The sequence below is a fragment of the Delphinus delphis genome, chromosome 1 (assembly GCF_949987515.2).
Source record: "Delphinus delphis chromosome 1, mDelDel1.2, whole genome shotgun sequence".
In the NCBI taxonomy this organism is placed as follows: Eukaryota; Metazoa; Chordata; class Mammalia; order Artiodactyla; family Delphinidae; genus Delphinus; species Delphinus delphis.
Window position 1 is genome coordinate 22,727,065 of NC_082683.1, and position 20,093 is coordinate 22,747,157.

The 20,093-nt window shown below is 54.4% G+C and overlaps 1 protein-coding gene across 5 annotated transcripts in view; it reads left to right on the forward strand.

Annotated features, from left to right (window-relative positions):
- The window catches only part of PTPRU (protein tyrosine phosphatase receptor type U), an 84,076-nt gene that overhangs the window by 59,016 nt on the left and 4,967 nt on the right, over positions 1 to 20,093 (forward strand). For 3 of the 5 annotated variants that reach the window (XM_060017698.1, XM_060017707.1, XM_060017717.1), the window contains 11 exons: positions 3,987 to 4,177; positions 4,880 to 4,955; positions 5,447 to 5,523; positions 11,235 to 11,271; positions 11,868 to 11,965; positions 12,047 to 12,163; positions 12,967 to 13,121; positions 14,549 to 14,684; positions 15,200 to 15,349; positions 16,927 to 17,100; positions 19,708 to 19,848. In XM_060017698.1, the coding sequence (XP_059873681.1) occupies positions 3,987 to 4,177; positions 4,880 to 4,955; positions 5,447 to 5,523; positions 11,235 to 11,271; positions 11,868 to 11,965; positions 12,047 to 12,163; positions 12,967 to 13,121; positions 14,549 to 14,684; positions 15,200 to 15,349; positions 16,927 to 17,100; positions 19,708 to 19,848 (1,352 nt within the window). Of the gene's footprint in view, positions 1 to 3,986; positions 4,178 to 4,879; positions 4,956 to 5,446; positions 5,524 to 11,234; positions 11,272 to 11,867; positions 12,164 to 12,966; positions 13,122 to 14,548; positions 14,685 to 15,199; positions 15,350 to 16,926; positions 17,101 to 19,707; positions 19,849 to 20,093 lie in introns of all 5 variants that reach the window. The other 2 variants (XM_060017680.1, XM_060017689.1) reach the window with 1 other exon arrangement.

Consider the following 20,093-nt stretch of genomic DNA (forward strand, 5'->3'; position numbering starts at 1 on the left):
GAGTCTTACGGAGAGATGCAGTGAGCCAGGAAACACGGGTTCTGCTCCCAAGGAACTCACTGACTAGTTGGGGAGATGAGATTGACCCAGGGAAGTCCACACTAGGCTAATTGCCAGGGGTTAGTGGGGACAGTGAGTCCTGCCATAGTCTTGAGAAGATACACCTTTGGGCAGGGGAGGTCAGGGTTTCGGCTGAGATGGGTGAGATTTGACTGATGGTGAGGAGGGCGGGGCCGCTGAAGGCAGGATGCAGGACACGGGGAAGGTGTGACGGCTGGGAAGCTCAAGGTGTATTCAGGAGACTGGAGCTCAGTCTCAAGGCTTCTCTCTCTTTCTTTATGCCCCATGCTGGTCTAGCCGCCACTTCCTTCTTTTCTTTCCAAACAGTGGAGGCCAGAGTTTTGTGGTTTAGAACAGAAAGCCATATTGATTTTGATGTATCCTCAATATGGAAGTTTTAAATAGGGACTTCCCATGCTGAGTAAATGTTGAGCTGGGATGTTCCCAAGATGTTGGAACATGCCCCCTTCGACTCTGATCTTGCCTATGAAAACCCTCAAACCCTCTGGGCCCTGTCCATCCGGAGCTCTTGACCTGTGTGGGAACCAGTGGGTTCCGGCCAAATGGTTCGTCAAATAAGTGCCCCTTATTTGACACCACAAATGCCCCTTTATCAGGGAGAGGAAAACAGAGAAAGACAACAGGATCCCAGAGTCAGTTGGGCCTGGGTTTGAATCCTGATGCTTCCACTTAAGGAGCAGGTAACTTAACCCTTCTGGGCCTCAGTTTCCTTGTTTAATAGGGGGGATAACAATAGCACCTACTTCATAGGGATATTCTAAGGATTGAATGACTTAAGAATCATGCTAGGCATATGAAAGCACTCGGTATGTTAGATATTGTTAGCTATTATTACAGACTGTGTTTCTTTAAAGTTATTTGCTAATTGCAGATAGTGAAGGAAAAATATAATATGCTGCTAGATTGTATAACCGGTGGCCTGTCTTCATCTGAGGGTGGGTGGGAATCGGGGAAAGTGCCCATCTTTGAGGAAAGTCTGAGGATCTCCATTTTCAAATGAGGAAACTGAGGTCCAGAGAGGTCAAGCGGCTTGAGTCAGAATTCAAATTCAGGTTTCTCCGACTGCACACCCAGTGTGGGCCTCAGCCCTCGCCACAAAACATCAACTGTCCAGTGGTTACTCCCCCAAATTGTCCGACAATCATAATGGAGCTGGAGAGAGCCTGGGAGAGCCCCTGAGTGGTGACCTTGAAGCTGATAACTGGCTCTTACCTTCCTTCCTCTCTTCCTCCCTTTCAGGAGCTTCCAGCTGTGGGCAAGCTGGTTCTCGGGGTATGTGTGTGTATGGGAGAGGTGGGGTGGGGGGAGTGGTGTGTGTGTGTGTTTGTGTGTGTGTGTGTGTGAGTGTGAGTGAAATCCCATGGTAATTCATGGGTGAGAAGAGCAAGGACCTGTCTTCTCTGGGCCCCAGGAAATGGAGGGTCTTCTTGGCAGCATCATTGTTCATCGTCCTTTGTCTTCGGGTGCTCTTATTTGTAGAACATCTTGTGTTGCTCTCGGGCTCAGCTGGAAGCCGCCCAGCTTTGCTTCTGGCTTCCTGTCTGGACCCCAAGCAAGTGGGATTTTTTGCTTGTCTTCACCCATTGCAAGATGGTTCCATGCCTACTTGTGAGGCTGTATCAGGGCTTCCAAGCCTTCAAGATCTCTGGGATGAGCTGTTGGATTCTGCAGCCAGAGAGCTCTCTATGGAGCCGTTGGCATGGTTTCCACGAAGAACACTTAGGACCCCTTCGTCTCTGAGTTCTTTGAGCCAGCAGAAATCTTCTTTTCTTGAAACCTTTGTGCTTGTCTTGTGTGTTTGTGGTAGATGGTCTTTAGGATTGTCAGGTCCTGGACCAAGATCCTAGGGTGGAGAAGGACCAAGACAGAAAGACCACCTCTTGTCAAACAGCTGCCCTGGCTTTCTGGGACTCCAGAGGTTCCTGCCTTTCCTGGAAGCTCCTGATCATGTCAACAGCACCATCTGCAGGTGCCCATGTGCCAGGCACTGGGCTGGGTGTTTCATACACATTATCTTATTGAATATTTACATCATCATCTTGGAGAGTAACAGTTTTAATCTTCATTTGTCATATGAAAAGGGAAATTTCTGGAGAGTAATTAATATCCCCAAGGTCACATGCAGAGTTGGGATTTGATCTGAAGCCTGTCTGACTTCAGAGTGTGTCTCTTAATCACCATATTACACTGTGTTCCCCTGAGGATGTTTCATGAAACAAGCTTTCCGTGGTGAAAGAGGGAGGTGAAACATTGCTGTTTTCCTCCATCTCTTGGAGATTTAAAATACACACTAACTTGTTGGAAGCCCTGAGAGGTTTAACAGGGAAAAAAACACCTACTTATTTTTGTTTAAAACAATTTCACAGACTCCTTTAAAACGTAGAACCCCTCCTCATCCTCCTCCTCTTCTTTTTAATGGAATACCGTTGAGTCATCTGGCACAACCAGTATTTTCTGGAACACACCTGGACAACCACTACATTAGGCAAATCTCTCCTCTTTGGGTCTCAGTTTCCCTATCTGAAAAACTAAGGGTTTGGCGCATTGGACCACAAATGTGTAACTGGCACATGACTTGCCCTCCAGCTGTAAGCAGCTAGAAATCTGGATAAAATACGTGAAACAGTTGTTTTCAGACATCGGGTACCAGGCACCTCATGACTGTGATTCCCGAGAGAAGAGAAACACACGAGGTGAGCCTTGCCTGGCATCACCTTTCTACTTGGAGGTAGTTTTCAAACCTCAGCACGGGAAGGGGAACCCAAGCTGGGCCTGCAGTCTCCCTGATTTGAAGAGGCAGAGATTGGACTTCGGGGAAGTGGAGCTGCACAGAGGAGGGTGGTGGTGGTGTCCGTCCTGGTGCTGCATTCATTCTGTCTGTTAGTCATGACTAGGAATTAGAGGCCAGGCACCAGCCAGAGAAGGCTCCCCAAGGAGGGTCATTTTAGCTGAGACCTGAATGATGAGTATGAGTTCACCAGGCGTAAAGGGGGGAGTGTTTGAAGCAGAGGAAAAGCGTGTGTGAAGGCACAGGGCAGGGACAGGGCTGGCATCTAGGCCCCGCTGGGCAGAGATCAGCGGTGAGACACGCGGAGAATGAGCCCCTGCACCTCTCCCAGGCCAGGAGAAGGGAATGAGTGTGTGGGAGTGAGTGTTGGAAGGTGGGTGTGGCTGGGCAGGACTGTTTTCTCAATCCCAGGACCTGATCTAAGGACCAGGGTGGGATGTCCTTGGGGATGCTGACCAGGAGAGCCAGGAAGTGGGTGGTCTGGAGGGAGAGGATAGTTTCCTGGGGCACGTGGAGCACTGTGAACCTCTCCGCCTCTTCCCCACGGGCTGAGCCTACGCACAGGCTGACAATGGAAATGCTTACGCAGGAGAAACGCCTCTATTCAGGTGCTTCCCGTTAATCTGCAGAAGGGGTGGCAGCAGCAGCTAGTTTCGGGACTTTCTTGTCTTTGAATGGGGGTAATTGCTGGGAGTTGTCAATGTTCCAGATTGTTCCCTGGAAGAGGGGAAGGAAGGAGGGATGTCATGGGCTCTGCTGAGCACTTCCCCCTGCAGGCAGCACGTGAAGTCACAGAGGGGTGGGCCCTGCAGGGGAGCCCAGGAGGGTGAGGGGACCACGGGATCACAGCAGGCAGGGCCGAACCAGAAGGGCCCTGCGAGTTCATATGAACCAATCCCCTCAGTTTACAGATGGCAAAACTGAGATGCAGCAGGGAAGGGGCCACCCAGGGTCACACAGGGTGGGCCCAGCCAGCTGCTTGGCTCCAGCAAACAGCCCAGGCGTCCTCCACGCTGGCCGTGCTCCCTTCCCTCCCTCGGCCCCCTGAGTCCATCTGGGGTTCCCCAGGCTGGGGCCCGTGTGTATCAGAAACCCCTTTCCCTTTCTCTGACTACAGGAGACCAGCGCAGTGGTGGGGTCACTGAGGCCAGCAGTCTCCTGGGGGGCTCACCGCGGCGTCCGTGTGGCCGGAAGGGCTCCCCGTACCACACGGGGCAGCTGCATCCCGCGGTGCGTGTGGCCGACCTCTTGCAGCACATCAACCAGATGAAGACGGCCGAAGGCTATGGCTTCAAGCAGGAGTATGAGGTGCACGGCCCCAGTCCAGCCAGGACCCCTCGCCAGGGCCTTGCCTGGTTGCTCCTCCCTGTGGACCCTGGCAGCCCTCAGCCCAGCCCTGGATGGACCCATGCTCTGACAGTCCCCAAATTCAACCTAATGTTTTGACTTTGACCTTGATCCTAACCTCAGACTGACCTGGTTTCTAACTCTCATCCTAACCCTGACTTGAAAACTGATCTTGAATCTTATCTCAGTCTCCATCTGGACCCTGCCGGGATCCTTATTCTATTCCTGATATGAACCTGACCACCAACACTGACCCTGACCTCCAACCTAAATCCCAGTCTGACTTTGACCCTGACTCTCATCCTAAGCTCCATTTGGACTCTGACTTGAATCCCATCCTACCTCCATCTGGACTTCATTTGACCCTCACCTTTACCTTCTTCCCAGCTCAAACCTGGATTTGCCCTATACCTGACCCTCATTCTAAAATGTCTCTGAACTCTAACCCTCTTTTCCCCTCTTTTCTCTCTTCCCCCTACACAGCTTGGTATTGAACTTAGTCCCTCACTTACAAAGGAATTTACAGTGACTTTATTTCAGGCCCCAAGTTTAACCCTGAACCTGGCCCTTGTCGTGGTCCCACTCCCATCCTCTTGAGGGGATAGGGCTCTTATGAGAGAGGGGCTTCCCTCCCTCACTAACTACCACTTTCCCTTCTGGCAGAGCTTTTTTGAAGGCTGGGATGCTACAAAGAAGAAAGACAAGGTCAAGGGTGGCCGGCAGGAGCCCATGCCTGCCTGTGAGTCCTGGGGGAGGGCGTGGGGTCTGGGGCCGTGGGTGGGATGGAACAGGAAGCAGCAGAACAGAAGCGTGAGCCGTTTAGTGAGGGCCTGTCTCATGCCAAGCTGTGTGCTGAGCGTCACACTTGTTACCTCACTTTGTCCTTTCAGTAACCCTGTGAAGTGGATGTGGTAGAACCCCCACTTTACAGATAAGGAAACCGAGGCTTGGGAGGTTAAGCCCGCTGCCCAAGGCCACACAGCTCATATACTTGCATGAGCAGCACAGGACCTCAGGCCTTCTTGATGCTGCAGTGCAGACACTAACCACTGGCCTGCCCTGCCTCCAGCAGTACCAAGGGCCTGCTCGTTGGTCCTGAGCCTCTAGGTTCCCTGGCTGACCTGCCTGTGCCCCACCTCTGGCCTCCAGGAAGCTTCCCCCACTGCCTCAGCTCTGGGCTCCCCACTTCAGCCCCTGCCCACCCCATGGCCACCTGCTCTGTGTTTCCAGATGATCGGCACCGAGTGAAACTGCACCCGATGCTGGGAGACCCTGATGCCGACTACATTAATGCCAACTACATAGACGTGAGTGCCTCGCCCCGTCACCTCTGCTGACCGGCCCTGCCCGCCCCAGGCTCACGGTTCAGGCAGGGCAGGACCTGTCGGGGAACAAATGGGGGTTCGTGTGGCTGGGTTCTGAGTGCCCCCACCTCCTGCAGTCAGTGCCACGGAGCTCAGCCGAGGGGAGGAGAGGGTGGGCGGCAGCTGTCGGGAGGGCTTCCTGCAGGCCAGAGTTGGCCTGAGAGACGGGGGATGGGGATGGTGGAGGGGAGTGTCAGTGAGGCAGCATGGAGGGAAGAGGGCAGACAGCTAGGCCTAGATATGAGGAAGGATCCCCTCTTGGTGAGGGGCCAAGAGCCTGGGGGTGGGATTCTGGTGATACACAGCGAGGCTGAAGGCGGACAGGGGCTGCGCTGAAGGCCACGAATGGCAAGGTGAGGAATTTGGCCTTTTCCCTAGGGGCACCAGGGAGTCATTAGAAGTGTTTACCCATGATCAGAGCCGTACTGTAAGAATAATAACTCAGGTTTATTGACCATGTACTGTGTGCCAAGCACTGTGCTAAGCACTTTATACCAAATAATTAACTTTATATAATCCCTACAACCACCCTATGCAGTAGTTAGCATTGTGTGGCCTCACTTAACAGGTGAGGAAACTGGGGCTCAGAGAGGTGAAGCTACTTTTCCCAGGTCACACAGCTAGGGAGTGGTAAAGAAGGGATTCATATCTCAGCCTGTCAGGGTCTCCAAAGCCTTTGCCTGCTAACCATGAGACTGTCCTGCCAGCCATAGCAGCAACTGCTCGGGCTGGACCAGAGGGAGGGGCCAGAGACAGGGCAGGCAGCCAGGGGGCCTGAGCTTGAGTGTGAAGGAGAGGTGATGAGTCTGCTCCCCAAGTGTGGATGAGAGTGAGACAGGACAGGCCCAGGAGTCGGACCCTGATCGGACTCCCTGACCTGCAGCGAGCCAGGTTTGGCAGAGAGTCATTTATTCATTTGTTAGCTATGTTTTGAGCACCTACTGTGTGCCAGGCATTGTGCTGGGCACCAGGGATACAGCAGTGAGCAAGCAGACACAGTCTCTGCTTTCCGTGAACATATAGATTCGAGTTGGGGAGGCACATAAGCGTGCAAGTAAAATAAATTCAGACTGGATGGAAAAGCACAGGCCAGAAAAGAGGAATGACTTCCTCAGCGTCACACAGCAAGGTGGTGGTAGTGCCAGGGTTAGCTGTGGCCGGCTGCATGGAAGCAGAGGGCTTGTGCTGGCCCTGGGTGGCTGGAGAGGGAAGGGAAGGGTGGCCCGGGTAGGAGCGGCATGACCGACTGGAGGTGGAGGAGGCATGTATCTGGGAGCGGGGGAGTCAGGGACTCTGGAGGTGACCTTTCCTTTCCTTTGTCTTCATTCCCTCCTGGTGGCCAGATGCGCTACCCCGTATTTCCTAGAAGTCCTTGCCTTCTCCCCCACCTCCCATCCTCTCCCCTGGCTGGGCTATGGGGCCGGGCCTGGCCTCGCCTCTCAGACTTGGGCAGTTTTGGTGACAGGGGCCTTGCCTTGGTCTCCTCAAGGTCCTCCTCGGCTTCACCTTGGGCCCCGGCAGGGACCTGCCCCTCCCCCTCTCTTGCCCAGCCCTCGCATCTCTGCTCTGCCGCCCCTGCTGGCATCACCCATTCTGGCCACTCCTGTGCTCCGTCCACCTCCATCTGCCTCTGGCCTAATATCTGTCTCTTTTGCTTTGTACTGTTCCCTCACTGGAATCATTAAGATTCGGATAAACCGTGAAGTAAGTATCTCTCTCCCCATCTCCTCCTCCTCCTGTCTGTCCGACTGGCTATGTCTCAGACTCTCTCACAGTCTCTGGCTGTCTCTCTCTCTGTCTCTGTCCTCCTTCCCCTCCACCGTGCGCCCAACACCAACCGTCCACTTCAGGGACCGCCCAGGGCTGAAGATTCGACACAATCCCTGTTTAAACCATTCCCTTCATCTCCTCTGCCCTGAGATGGGCCAGCAGTGTTGGGGTGCCTCCGGGTGCCTCCCCAGGCTCTGTTCTTCACCGGCTCTCACCTCTGTCACCCTTGTCCCGGGCTCCCCATGGCTGATGAATCCTCACTAGCTGTACCTTTTGCAGGCCTGGGAGGGGTGCGATGGGAGGAGCTGCCCTGGGTACCACGTTTCCGCTGCTTGGGGGTCAGGGCCTTCCAGGAAGCAAGGATGGCCCTGGGCAGTCCCCTTAATGCTAGTTTCCCTGGTGTTCAAATCCCTTTGTGATCAGTTTGCTTGAAACTCAACCCTCGCTACTTTGCCCTCAATGTAGCCCTAATTTGAATGTTTTATTTTGGGGGAGCAGTATGGGTATTTTATTTTCAAAAATTGTGCTGTGTTTGGGCCTTTTAAGAATTAAAAAGACCCCAATTAATCTAGCAATCCTCTGATTTGTCTTTTAATACATATTATTTTCGTAATAGTTGATGCCCGACGGGATTGTTTTCTTTTTTGGGTACTTCGTCTGTTTTATCTCCTTTTTTCTTTTACAAATATATTTCTTGCTTTTTTTATGATTGCAAAAATACAATTCATCATTAGACTTTCAGACAGCACGGAGATACCTAATATATAAAGTGTAAGGTCCCGGCTGTCGCACCTGCTGGAGATGACAGTTGTCCCAGATGTGCTTCTAGACACCCTCTGCCTTGTTTTGAGTTTGTTTAAACAGTTCATTTGTAAAGTTCCTAAACTTAAGTGGAATATTAGGCCCACAGAAGGCAGTGGACGTACTCAGCCCTAGCGCCCCCCTTAGGAGGTGATGAATATAGGTCGTTGTATCAATACTTTACGTCTCGATCTCCACAAAACACACTACTCATTTAGTTATTGTCAGACTGTTATGAAATGCGCCGAGGAGACTTGGCTTAATTAATCTTCAAATGTCCATTAACAAGAGTATCATTGGCTGAGCACCTGCTCTGTGCCAGGCACATCATGCCGTCCTTACCACACTCTGCAAGGTTGGGACCTGCATTTGGCAGACGAGAAAATGGAGGCTTAGAATTGTTGAGTGGCTGACTCATGGCCCCACGGCTCTCGATCAGCTCAAACCCATCCTGAGCCCTCCACCCTCACACGAGACCCTGGATCTCTCCCTTCGGGGGCATCGGGGTGCCCTGGGGTCTTGCCCACCGTGCAAGTCGTCAGTCTCCCAGCTCCACCCACTCAGAGACGCCAGGGAAGGGTGGGTGTCTGCCACTCAGAGGCGCCAGGGAGGGGTGGGAGCAGGCCCCTAGGACATGCTGATGGCCCGGAGTGTGAAGACCTCTGCTCGCGAATCCTGGTCTCTAAAGTGGGTGTGCTCAAGGTGTCTCCTTAACTTCCTTTAACATCTGATCATTTAAAACTTTCCATTTCACTGTCCTCTGTGTGTTATAATTGTGTAATACATGTATGCAATTCAGAAGTTAATATGCGGGTATTGAAGGCCATCTGTCTAAGACCTTGTTCAGTTGTTTGCTGTATGCTGACCAGCAATTGGGCGCTGGCAGTGTGCTGGGCACTGGAGGGCCAGAGATGGATGAGTCAGAAGAGACCCTGGCTCTCTCACGTGAGATTCTCAGGCAGACCGGTTTTAGGTGGAGTAGCTTGTTCCCAGCTTGACTAAGGCTGGGGGTGGAGGGCAGCACAGAGGCAGCACCCCTCTGACCCCAGATGCCCAGCAGCTCCCCTGAGGACTTGAAGCACAGGCAGTGGCTGGGGAGATGGCAGGAGGGAATTAGGCTAGACCCAGAGAGGTTCCAGTAGTGAGGGCTGAATGACTCTGGGAGGCTTTTCGTTATTGGTAACGTTGACTATGTTTTGGTCATTTTCATGGGAACGTGTAGGTACACAACACGTGCATGTCTTGCTATTATCCTCATATTCCGGAGGAGAACAGAGGCTTAGAGAGCCTGGCTACTCACAGTGTGCTTTGAAGCCCAGCCTTGGCACCACCTGGGATCTGCTTGGAAATGCACAATCCTGGGCCCTGCCCCAGACCTTCTGAACCTGAATCTGCCTTTTAACAAGATCTCCAGGAGATTCATGTGCACAGTAAAGGCTGAGAAGAGCCCACTTAGTGCCTGGAATCACACAGCTGCTCCTTGGTAGAGTTGCAACAGAGACCCAGGTCAACCTGACCCAAGACTCAGATTCTTAACCCCTGTTGTAAACCACTGTCTGCCCAGGAATTCTTGACACCATTTAGATCTCCAGGAATTCTTGACATTCACACTATTTAGATCTTCAGGGGTACTCGTTGGCCTTTAAAGCAGTAGTAATAGTAATGGCTGTTATTGATTAAGTACTGGCTTAGTGCTTGCCGTGGTGCCAAGCCCTTGGCATATGTAACTTTATTTACTCCTCACAAGAGTCCAAGGAAGTAAATGCTATAAATATTCCCATTTTATTTATTTATTTTTTGCGGTACGCGGGCCTCTCACTGTTGTGGCCTCTCCCGTTGCGGAGCACAGGCTCCGGACACGCAGGCTCAGCGGCCATGGCTCACGGGCCTAGCCGCTCCGCGGCATGTGGGATCTTCCCAGACCAGGGCACGAATCCGTGTCCCCTGCATCGACAGGCGGACTCCCAACCGCTGCGCCACCAGGGAAGCCCAATATTCCCATTTTATAGGTGTGAAAATACAGGCATAGAGAAGTAAAGGGATTCGCCCAAGGGCACATACTTAGCAAGAGCTATGCAGAGCAGGGATTTGAACTCTGGCAGTCTGACTCCAGGGCCCCTTGGGCCTGGGAAGCCCACGGGGCCAGAGGATTTGCTGGGAGCTGTATTGAGGGTATGAACTTGAGGCAAGTGGCCGAGCTTGGTGGTTTCTCTTGCACCGGCCTTGCAGTACTTCTTACCTATCCCGTGTTGCCTACATTGATTCCCTGGGTGTCTCCTGTGGGCAGGACCTCATGGGTGGCTAAGGCCCCAGGGTGGGGATGGAGTCTGGCTGGTTCCACTTCTCTGCCTGAGGGCTCTGGGGATGGAGGACGAAGTAGCTCTTGGCCTCCCTTTTGTGGGAGCTAATGTAGGTAAAGTGCTTAGCACAGTATGTGACCATAATAGGACCTCAAAAATGTATTATTATTTTAATAAAGAATTATTTTAATTATTTGTTATTGTTTTTATTATTGATTTCAAAGATTTTAAAACACATTTTATCTGAAGTCCATGAGCAGCTCCTGTGCTCATTTGCTCCTAACCTGAAGCCTTCATCTGGCCACCCAAGCTCTGGGTGACTGGGGTAGTCGGGAGGGGCATTGCCCATTCTGGTTGCCCTGAGGGGGCCTGGGATAGCTGACGAGACCCAGCCTAGGATCTGGGGTTGCTTAGGGTCTCTGGGGCTTTAGGAACAGGGCAGGGTCACCCCGCAATTTATTTGTCTTCAAACAGCAGCCGGGTTGTAAGCAGACTGCGGATAATTATCCCCAATTTATGAATGGGGAGACCCTCTAGGCCCATAAAGGAGTTGTGTCCTCCCTAGGGTCACATAGCAAAGATGGGTTTAAACCTAAGACACTGGTGTCTGAGCTGTACTTCCTTCCTTACTTGGGGACTGGGAGGACAGGGTCACCCTGGTCAGGAGGGTGGGGCAGTTCCCTGTGGGGTGTGTGCAGCTTCTGGGAGAGGAGGGCAGAGGGGGCCTGAGCAAGTGAGGGGCTGCTCCCTGGGATCTTACCACACCCTCTTCTCCTGTTCCAGGGTTACCACAGGTCAAACCACTTCATAGCCACTCAAGGTACCTGGCACCCCCCCCATGTGCCCCTCAGTGTGCCTGCCTTCCTGCCTTCCCTGCTTATCTGCCTGCCCCCCATCTGTCTCTCTGTCTGTCTGAGCCCCACTCTCTGACTGGGTGTCTGGAATCTGGCCATCCGTCTCTGCCCCCTCTTTGTGTTTTTGTTTCCCTGATGGGCACCATCCGTTTGTAGCTCCTGGTCCAGCTGTCTGTCTGCATGCAAAAGGGCCACACTCGGTCCTCACAGGTGTGGCTTGTGCCTCTTGGTCTGGGGGCCGCCTGGGTCCCTCTGGCTGCGTCTTCCCGCCCAGCTGTCCATCTGTCCATCCCGCCTGGAGACTTGTGCCGTGGCCCTCTAGCTCTGCTTCTTGGGTTGCGCCCGGGATGAGGGGTGTCTCCAGGCAGGCCCTCCCTGATAATGCCCACCCCCAGGGCCCAACAGGCATGAGTTGGCAATTGGTGGGGTGTGTGTGGGGTGAGCACGAAGCCCCCATTTGGGGCTCAGGAGTCTCCTGGCCTGGGGTGGTGGTGCGGGGCAGCCGTGTGCTGGGCCTGGGTGGAGACCTGGCCTCAGGGACAAGCATCCTCTGTGCCCCCAGGGCCGAAGCCCGAGATGGTCTATGACTTCTGGCGCATGGTGTGGCAGGAGCACTGTTCCAGCATCGTCATGATCACCAAGCTGGTGGAGGTGGGCAGGGTAAGTGGGGCCGTGGGGGACGGGTGTGGTGGGCCAGGGGGCAGTGAAGAGCCCGCTGAACCTGCCCCGTGGGGACTCCAGGTGAAGTGCTCGCGGTACTGGCCAGAGGACTCGGATATGTACGGGGACATCAAGATCACGCTGGTGAAGACGGAGATCCTAGCGGAGTATGTTGTGCGCAGCTTTGCCCTGGAGCGGGTGAGTCTCCTGTCGTCACGGGGCCCTTCCCAGGCTGCCTGCGAGGTGGGGCAGAGCCCACCTCCCCCAGCCCAGGAGTGGAGGGTGGGAAGGACCCCGCTGCCTGCCCAGCAAGGCAGCTACTCGGTAACTGCTGAGAGCACCGCGGACGGGTGGAAAGGTGGCCGTCTTTGCTGGCGACTCCGAGAGGAAGCCGAGGTGATGAGGATGATGCGGGTCGCAGCCCAGGTGCCGGTCCTGGTCTGTGCTAGGCTCTGTGCTAAGCCCGTTGCACATATGGTTTCAGCCCTGGAAAGCTCTGTGGGATTAGGCCTTTGCCCTTTGACCCATTTTATAGTTAAGGAAAGTGAGGCTCAGAGTGGTTACATCACTCATGAGAAGCCACAGGGTCAGGCATGACCAGATTGTCCTAATCATGGTCCCACTTGATCGTCCGTAAAATCCTCAGAAGAAAGATAGTTTTCCCCCTTTGAACTAAGACCCGGAGAGTCAAAATGATCTCCTAGGGCTGTTGTGTAATCCAGGCGGTAGAGGGGGGTGACTACTAACGCAGGTGTGGCATCAGGAAGATCCCAGCCCAACTCCTGCATAACATCTGTCTCGTCTAACTTCGGGCAAGTGGTTTCTCTCTTTAGAGCCTTAGTTTTCTCACCTGTACAATGAATCATTAATACCCACCTCTTGAGTGTCATTGGGGTGAACTGAGTTCTTGCGGTGAGATGCTCACCCCAGTGCCCGGCACACAGCAAGTGTCTGATAGACGCCAGCAGGGACTCTGACTGTTACTACTCTTGTCTCCCCAGAGAGGCTACTCTGCTCGCCACGAGGTCCGCCAGTTCCACTTCACGGCGTGGCCGGAGCACGGCGTCCCCTACCACGCCACGGGGCTGCTGGCTTTCATCCGGCGCGTGAAGGCCTCCACGCCCCCTGATGCTGGGCCCATTGTCATCCACTGCAGGTGGGGTGCCGGGAAGCCCAGGGAGAAGAGGGGCGGGGAATGGGGCTGTTGGAGGTCCCTAAACGAGACTGGACTTGGGTCCTTCCTGCTCAGAGACAGAGGACAGGGGAGAATGACCCCCAGGGGCCCTTTGCCCTTTGAGCTTTGGCTCTGGGGTTGGCACCCTCGTGTGCTCCCCAAGACCTGGGGAGGCCCTTCTCTCAGATGCCGAGGGGGCGCTGGAGACATGGAGGGGGTGAGGGGCTGGCGAGGCGCCAGGCAGGACTGAGATCCATTTGCTTCCTTTGAGCAAGTGTGCCCCTGGAGCCCCCTTCTGCTCTGTATCCCCGTCCTCCCTTCCAGGGCAATCACTGTCCTGACTTCTAAACCACAGATTCATTTTGCATGCTCTTGAACTTTGTGTAAATGGAACCATGCATCAGGTGCACTTCGGAATCTGACTTTCCCTTAACCGTATGTTTATAAGGTTCATCCATGTTGTATCCTGTTCCACTGGGTGAATAAACCACAATGTGTTTATCCACTCTGCCATGGACAGGCATTTCCGGCTTTGAGCTGTCATGAATAGTGCTACTAAGGACATTCTGTTACATGCCTTTTGGCCGACACACACACACCTTCCAGGGAGGTATGTTCGTAGGAGTGGAATTGCTCTGTGCGAATGTTCAGCCTTACTAGGTACTACAGACAGTTTTCCAGAGTCGTTGCACTAATTCAAGCCCCCCGCAGCGGCGTACGGGAGACCCGGTGGCCGTGTGTCTCTGTGGCTGACACTTTGCTGCTGCCATTTTCAAGCGTGAGATCTTGGTGTCATCTTTGTCCTCCCCCCTCCTCTCAACTCTGCTCAACCTGGTGCTGAATGTGAGGACCCCAGAATTGGGCCCGACCCAGCCCAGCTCTCAAGGAGCTCCCAGTTGGTGAGGGAGACAGCCACCTAAACAGTGACCACGGAGCAGGAAGGAAGGTTTTGATAAAAGTCCACCCAGATTGCTCTGGGAGCTCAAAAGCATGACATCTGCTGGAGGATCCACTGAGTATGTGAGAGGGTTTGAGTGCGTAGGGCTTTGAAGGATGTGCAGGAGATTTTGGGGCATCCAGGAGACCAGAACATTCTTGGATTAATGTTCTCTGAGCAGCGCCTTTGTTCCTCTCCCCCAGTCACAGCTGCTAAGTTGGGCTGGTTTCACATCTGCATTCTCCCTACCCTTTCTTTCCTCTCCTTCCCCAAGGCCCAGCCCCCACTCTGTCCTCTATCACATTTCACCGGAACTCTTCCAAGCAGCCTTGTGTCTGGCTCCTCCTGTATCCCCCACCCCCTGTGTGGTGTAGATATGGCCAGGGGCCCCAGGCACCCTCTTCTCTTCTTCTGCTTGGTCCCGGGCTTCCTCCCCAAGGTCCTGACCTGGCCTGGGCCGCTCTCTCCCCAGCGCGGGCACTGGCCGCACAGGTTGCTACATCGTTCTGGATGTGATGCTGGACATGGCGGAGTGTGAGGGGGTCGTGGACATTTACAACTGCGTGAAGACCCTCTGCTCCCGGCGCGTCAACATGATCCAGACTGAGGTGGGGTTGCAGCCCTCTCCCCGCTTCCCCTCCAGCAGGAGTGTCCCTCGTTCAGGAGCTTGAAGCCGGTGGAGTGTGTCAGAAGGGTGTCCTAGGATGTCCCCTTGTTCTTTCCCATCCCTGAACTTGATCGGCCAGCCTCTTAGGGTCTTCCCAAACTCAGCTCCACTGTGTTCAGTTGGGTGAGGTCAGACGGCACTGCGCCAAGGTCATAGGTTCTACAGTCAAGGCATAATGCTTACTGGGTTTGTCTCCTCACTAGACGTGTGACCCTGGGCTGTCCCCTCACCTTCAGAGCTTCTCATCGGGTTATTATGGGGATGAAATATGAGATAAGTGAGCAAACATCCCTGAAGGTTGTTTCAGGTACAGTGGGTCCAACCTGTAGTAACAGGTGGTTGGACTCCACCTCAGAGCAACCCAGCCTCAAACATGAGCTTGCCTCCCCCCTCAACCTTAAAATCTCTACCTTCTGCTCCTCTCCTGGTTCCTCATATTCTTGTCTCCTGCTCCAGGAGCAGTACATCTTTATCCATGATGCAATCCTGGAGGCCTGCCTGTGTGGGGAGACCACCATCCCTGTCAGCGAATTCAAGGCCACCTATAAGGAGATGATCCGCATTGACCCTCAGAGTAATTCCTCCCAGCTGCGGGAGGAGTTCCAGGTGGGGCACGAGTGTATGTGTATAGGTGTGGTTTATGAGTATGTGAGTGTGTGTGTGTGTAGTATTGGGAGGTCCTCAGTGCTGTAGGAGTCACCGAGGGCCAAGCAGGATGCACAGAGCTGGGTTACTAGGAAGGACTTAGAGACAGTGGAGGAGGTGGTGCATCTAAGAAATTAAGAGCCCAGGCTTTGGAGTCAGATAAACCTGGGTTCAAATCCTGCCTTACCTAGTTAAGAGCTGTGAATAACCTTGAACGAATCACTTGACCTCTCTAAACCACAGTTCTCTTACCCAGAAAAGAAAGATAGTTAATATTGTCCTTGCAGTCCTTGTAGTCATTAGGATTCTTCTGGTTGCAGGTGATAAAAGTCCAGCTCAGTGGCTCTTGTAACTGAAAAGTCTGAGGGTGGTGCAGCTTTAGTTATGGCTGGATCCAGGGGTTCAAGTGATGATGCCAGGATTTAGTCTGTGTCCATTTTTGGTTCTGCTTTCTTCTGTTTTTGGCTTCATTCTCAGACCCACACTCTGGCCCCTCACGGTGTCAGGCTTATGTTATCTTTGCCGTCAGAAGACTCTGGAAGAGGGCAGTTCATGCTCCCAACGGCCCCAATAAAAGTCCCAACCAGACTCTCATGTGCCCATTTCTGAGCTGATCACTGGGACCAGAGAGATGGAGCACACAGATCGGCCTAGGCCTGGTTCTCGGGGCAGGGCCAGTCTCACCATGTCACATGACTGAGGTGGGAGAAGGCTGGTTCGCCAGAGAAGTTTGAGCATGGTCACTGGGTACAGAGAGACCCCAGATGTCCTTTCTACTCCAAGGTTCCCGTGAGGGTTTGGTGGTACATGCCGGGGGCCTGGCGCTCTAGGACGGGCATAGAGTGATGTCACAGGAAATGTTCTCTGTGATTCCTGGAGAAGGATGTTGAGCCCTGAGGACCATGAGAGACTGGGTTCCCTGGTAGGGAGCCCCAAGAATAAGAGAAGAAATGGAGACCCGGCGAATCAGGATGCATGAGGCATGAAGGCGGGAGGGTAGGGGAGGTGACCCAGAGTCCCTGGCTTGCTATTGTGCCAGGTGTCCCTTGACAGGGCCATGATGGAGGAAGGTGACCACCTGTGTCAGTCCCTGGAGTCTGCTTTGTGGAAGATATGGGGTTTCCGGGCTTAGCTCCTTGCAAGCACCTGGTAATGACCCTCATGGCGCCATCTGTGTATTGAAAGCTGTGCCTGTGCCAGGCTTGCTATTATCTCACTTATCCTCCCAGCAGCCCCGTGAGGTTGGCATATTATTATCCCATTTTACAGTTGAGGGAAAATGAGGCTGAGAGATACAGTAGCTTGTCTAAAGTTACATAGGTGCTGAGCAGGCAGACTCCAGTCCCCAGAGCTCTGTCCAGGCCCTGGCATCCTGGACACAGGGAGCCTGTGTCCTTCCCTCTCTCCCTTCCCTCTGGACCTCAGTTTCTCCATCCATTAAATGGGCCTAATAACCCAGCCCCATCTCCTTCATGGGGCTGGGAGGAGGCCCCACAAACACAGGAGTCACCTCCCTTTCCTCTCCCCACTCCTTGTAGACGCTGAACTCGGTCACGCCGCCACTGGATGTGGAGGAGTGCAGCATCGCCCTGCTGCCCCGGAACCGGGACAAGAACCGCAGCATGGACGTCCTGCCGCCTGACCGCTGCCTGCCCTTCCTCATCTCCACTGACGGGGACCCCAACAACTACATCAACGCAGCCCTGACAGATGTGAGGGCACGGGGGTGCCCACGGGGGTGGGGTGGGCTCTGGGACTCGCCCACCCAGCAGCATGTGGGAAGGTCCAGGAGCCAGGGGGACAGAGCTGAGGGCTCTGATTAGGGGGACCCTCTGCCTTTCTTGGGACCAGGCCCATTGTGTGGTCCTCCTTCCCCCAAGGACCTTCCATTCAGGGCACATAAGCCAGTGCTCCCTTCAGGTATTACCCCTGGCCTGGATAGAGGTCTGGGTGGTGGAGTTCAGACAGGGCTGTCTCCAGGGTCAGGCCCAGCAGAGCCTGGGGTAGGATGAGTGATTCGAGGGCTTTGACTGGGGAGGCTGGGAGGGTTTGGGGTTGGGACTTGAGATTTGATATCTGGAGCCAGGGGAGCTTGTCTTGCGGTGGTCGAGCTAGAGCCTGCCCAGGACCTGGCCTGGAGTAGTGACTTGTTCCCTGGCCCAGCCTGGCCATGGTCTGAGGGCTCAGGAGCTGTTTAGGAGCCCCTTCCCTTGCTCCCAGCTCAGGGGGCTCCACCGCCTTTACTGGGCATTGCAAGCAGAGCAGGGGCTTTAGGGTCCAGTGAGTAACTCCCAGGTGCTGCTACCTGACGGGGGTGAGTCCGGGAGTGTCCCCTCACTCCTTCCCCAACTGGACCCAGTTGAGAGAGAGGTGTAGGGGCCAGACAGGTGGAGGTAAAATGTTACCGTTTTAAGAAAGCCAGTGACACTGGAGAATGTGACTTTAGCGATGTGGCTAAGTGGACTGGCTGCTCCTTCATCCCTCAGTCAGGCAGACTGGTCCTCCCGGCCACAGCTGTCCAGCCACAGCCCCACACATGCCCCCTACATCGGGGATAGGCCTTTCCTGCGGCAGGGTGCAGCAGCAGTTGAATGCACACCTTCTGAGGACAGGACGGGCTGGTCTGGAAAAAGCAGGGAAGGGGCCAAGCTCAGCGCGCTCCGTCCTCATCCCAAACTTGCCCATGGGAGGAGTGCATGAAGGTGGGCCAAGGCCAGGTGTGTCACCACTGGACGTACCTCCACGTGGAAATGAGAGCTGAGGGGAGGGAGGTTCCCCTACAGCAGGGACGAGGGAGATGGGCCTTTCTTGGCCCAGTTCCTGGCCAGGGCCCCTTGGCACGCAGGTGCAGGGGACAGTGGGGTTTCTCTAAGGAGGGAAAGCTCCCACACTTGCTTCCCAGGGGCTTCCTGGAGCGAGCTGAAGGCAAGTGGGGGAGTGGCCCCAGCCACTGCAGGGAGTGAAGGGAGAGGGGGCCGGGGCCCTGGAGAGGAGGCAGAGGGTGCTGGCGAGCTTTGGATGGGGACGTAGGAATCTGTGGCCTCCCTCTCAGCTTGCTCTTTGGCCTCAGCGTGCCCATCTGCACATGGGGGGATGGAAAGGAGGCTCTCTGAGGTCCTGAGAGTCTCTGAGCTGGAGAGGGTCACACTGGCTCCCTGGCCTTGGATGGGAATGGGCGAGTAAGGTGGCGAAGCTTCCCTGGGGCCATGATATCTCACGCACTTGATCCCAGCCACGCAAAGCCTTTTGCCTCGTGAACCATGAGTCCCAGGAGCCAGGAGGCCCTGATGCTTGGGTTGAGTGAGCTAATCTTGGGGCCAGCTGGGGTCTGTTGCGGGTGGTTAACTCTGCAGGGAGCTCCACTGGGTGCCCAGGCCTGAGGTTTGGAGCCTGGCTGGGCCTGGCCTTCAGGAGCTGGCAGTCAGGGAGCCTTCAGTGAGCCCTGGGGAGGGGGTCGGAAGAGAAGAGCATCAGGAGAGGAAGGGGGACATGGCACAGGTGGGTCAAGGCAGGGCACCAGGAGGAGACTTGGGGCTGGGGCACTGAAAGGGGGGAAGGCTGGTGCCAGCCCACCTGGAGGGGCCAGGTTGGGAGCAGGGAACAGAGTCAGTACCGGTCACTGGTCTGGGGTCCTGGGTTGGGGTGTCAGACCTTTGATCCGTGGAGTTGGAAGGGACCTAGCTATTTATTTATTCAAAAATATTTATTGAACCCCTACAAAGTTCTGGGCACAGACCACACCCTGGAATCTCTGCCCTCCTGAACCTTGTATTTGGGGAATGGGTTGAGACAGTCAACAAACAAATATGCAATGGAATGTCAGTCGCTGGTAATTTCTACAAAAAACAACCAGGCAGAAGAAGTATTTAATGTGGGTCTTGGGGTATGTGTGTGGCAATTTTTAATGAGTTCGTAAGGAGGGCCACTTTGAAGAGGTGAAGTTAAGCAAAGACCAGAAAGAAGTGAGGGAGAGAGCCATGTATACACTTGGGAAATTTGTTCCTGGCAACAAGAATAGCAGGTGCAAAGGCACTGAGGCAGGGAGCAAGCTTGGCCAGCCTCTGCCTACCATGCCCAAGCTCCCATTGCCACCCATTGGGAACCTTTTGCCCTTTAGCTCCTGGGGGCCATGGGCTTGGGCATTAGAGGTCTGGGGGCTCACCCCATCAACTGAGGCCTCAGTTGCTGGCCAGCCTCCAAATTGGGCCCTTGGAGGCAGCCTGGTCCTTTGGGGGCAGAGCTGTGGTGGGCAGGGCAGGAGGACAGTCTGTTGCAGAGGCTTGGCAATGTCAGGGCACTGAGTTCTGGTTTCCCTGCAGAGCTACACGCGGAGCGCAGCCTTCATCGTGACCCTGCACCCGCTGCAGAGCACCACGCCTGACTTCTGGCGGCTGGTCTACGACTACGGGTGCACCTCCATCGTCATGCTCAACCAGCTGCACCAGTCCAACTCCGCCTGGGTGAGGGCCCTGCTGGCCGGGCAGGCTGGCTACCTGCAGCCTAGGACCTCAGTGTATTCAAGGGCACATCTCAAAAGTCAGTGGTTGGAACCCAGCTCTGCCACCTACTTGCTGAGTAGGGACCTTAGATGTGTCCTACTTCCTCCCAGAGCCTCAGTTTCCTTGTCTGTAAAACGAGGCTCAGACTAGAGAAAAATAGCTGTTCTTTACGGAGCATCTGATGTATGCCAGGGACTCTGCTTATG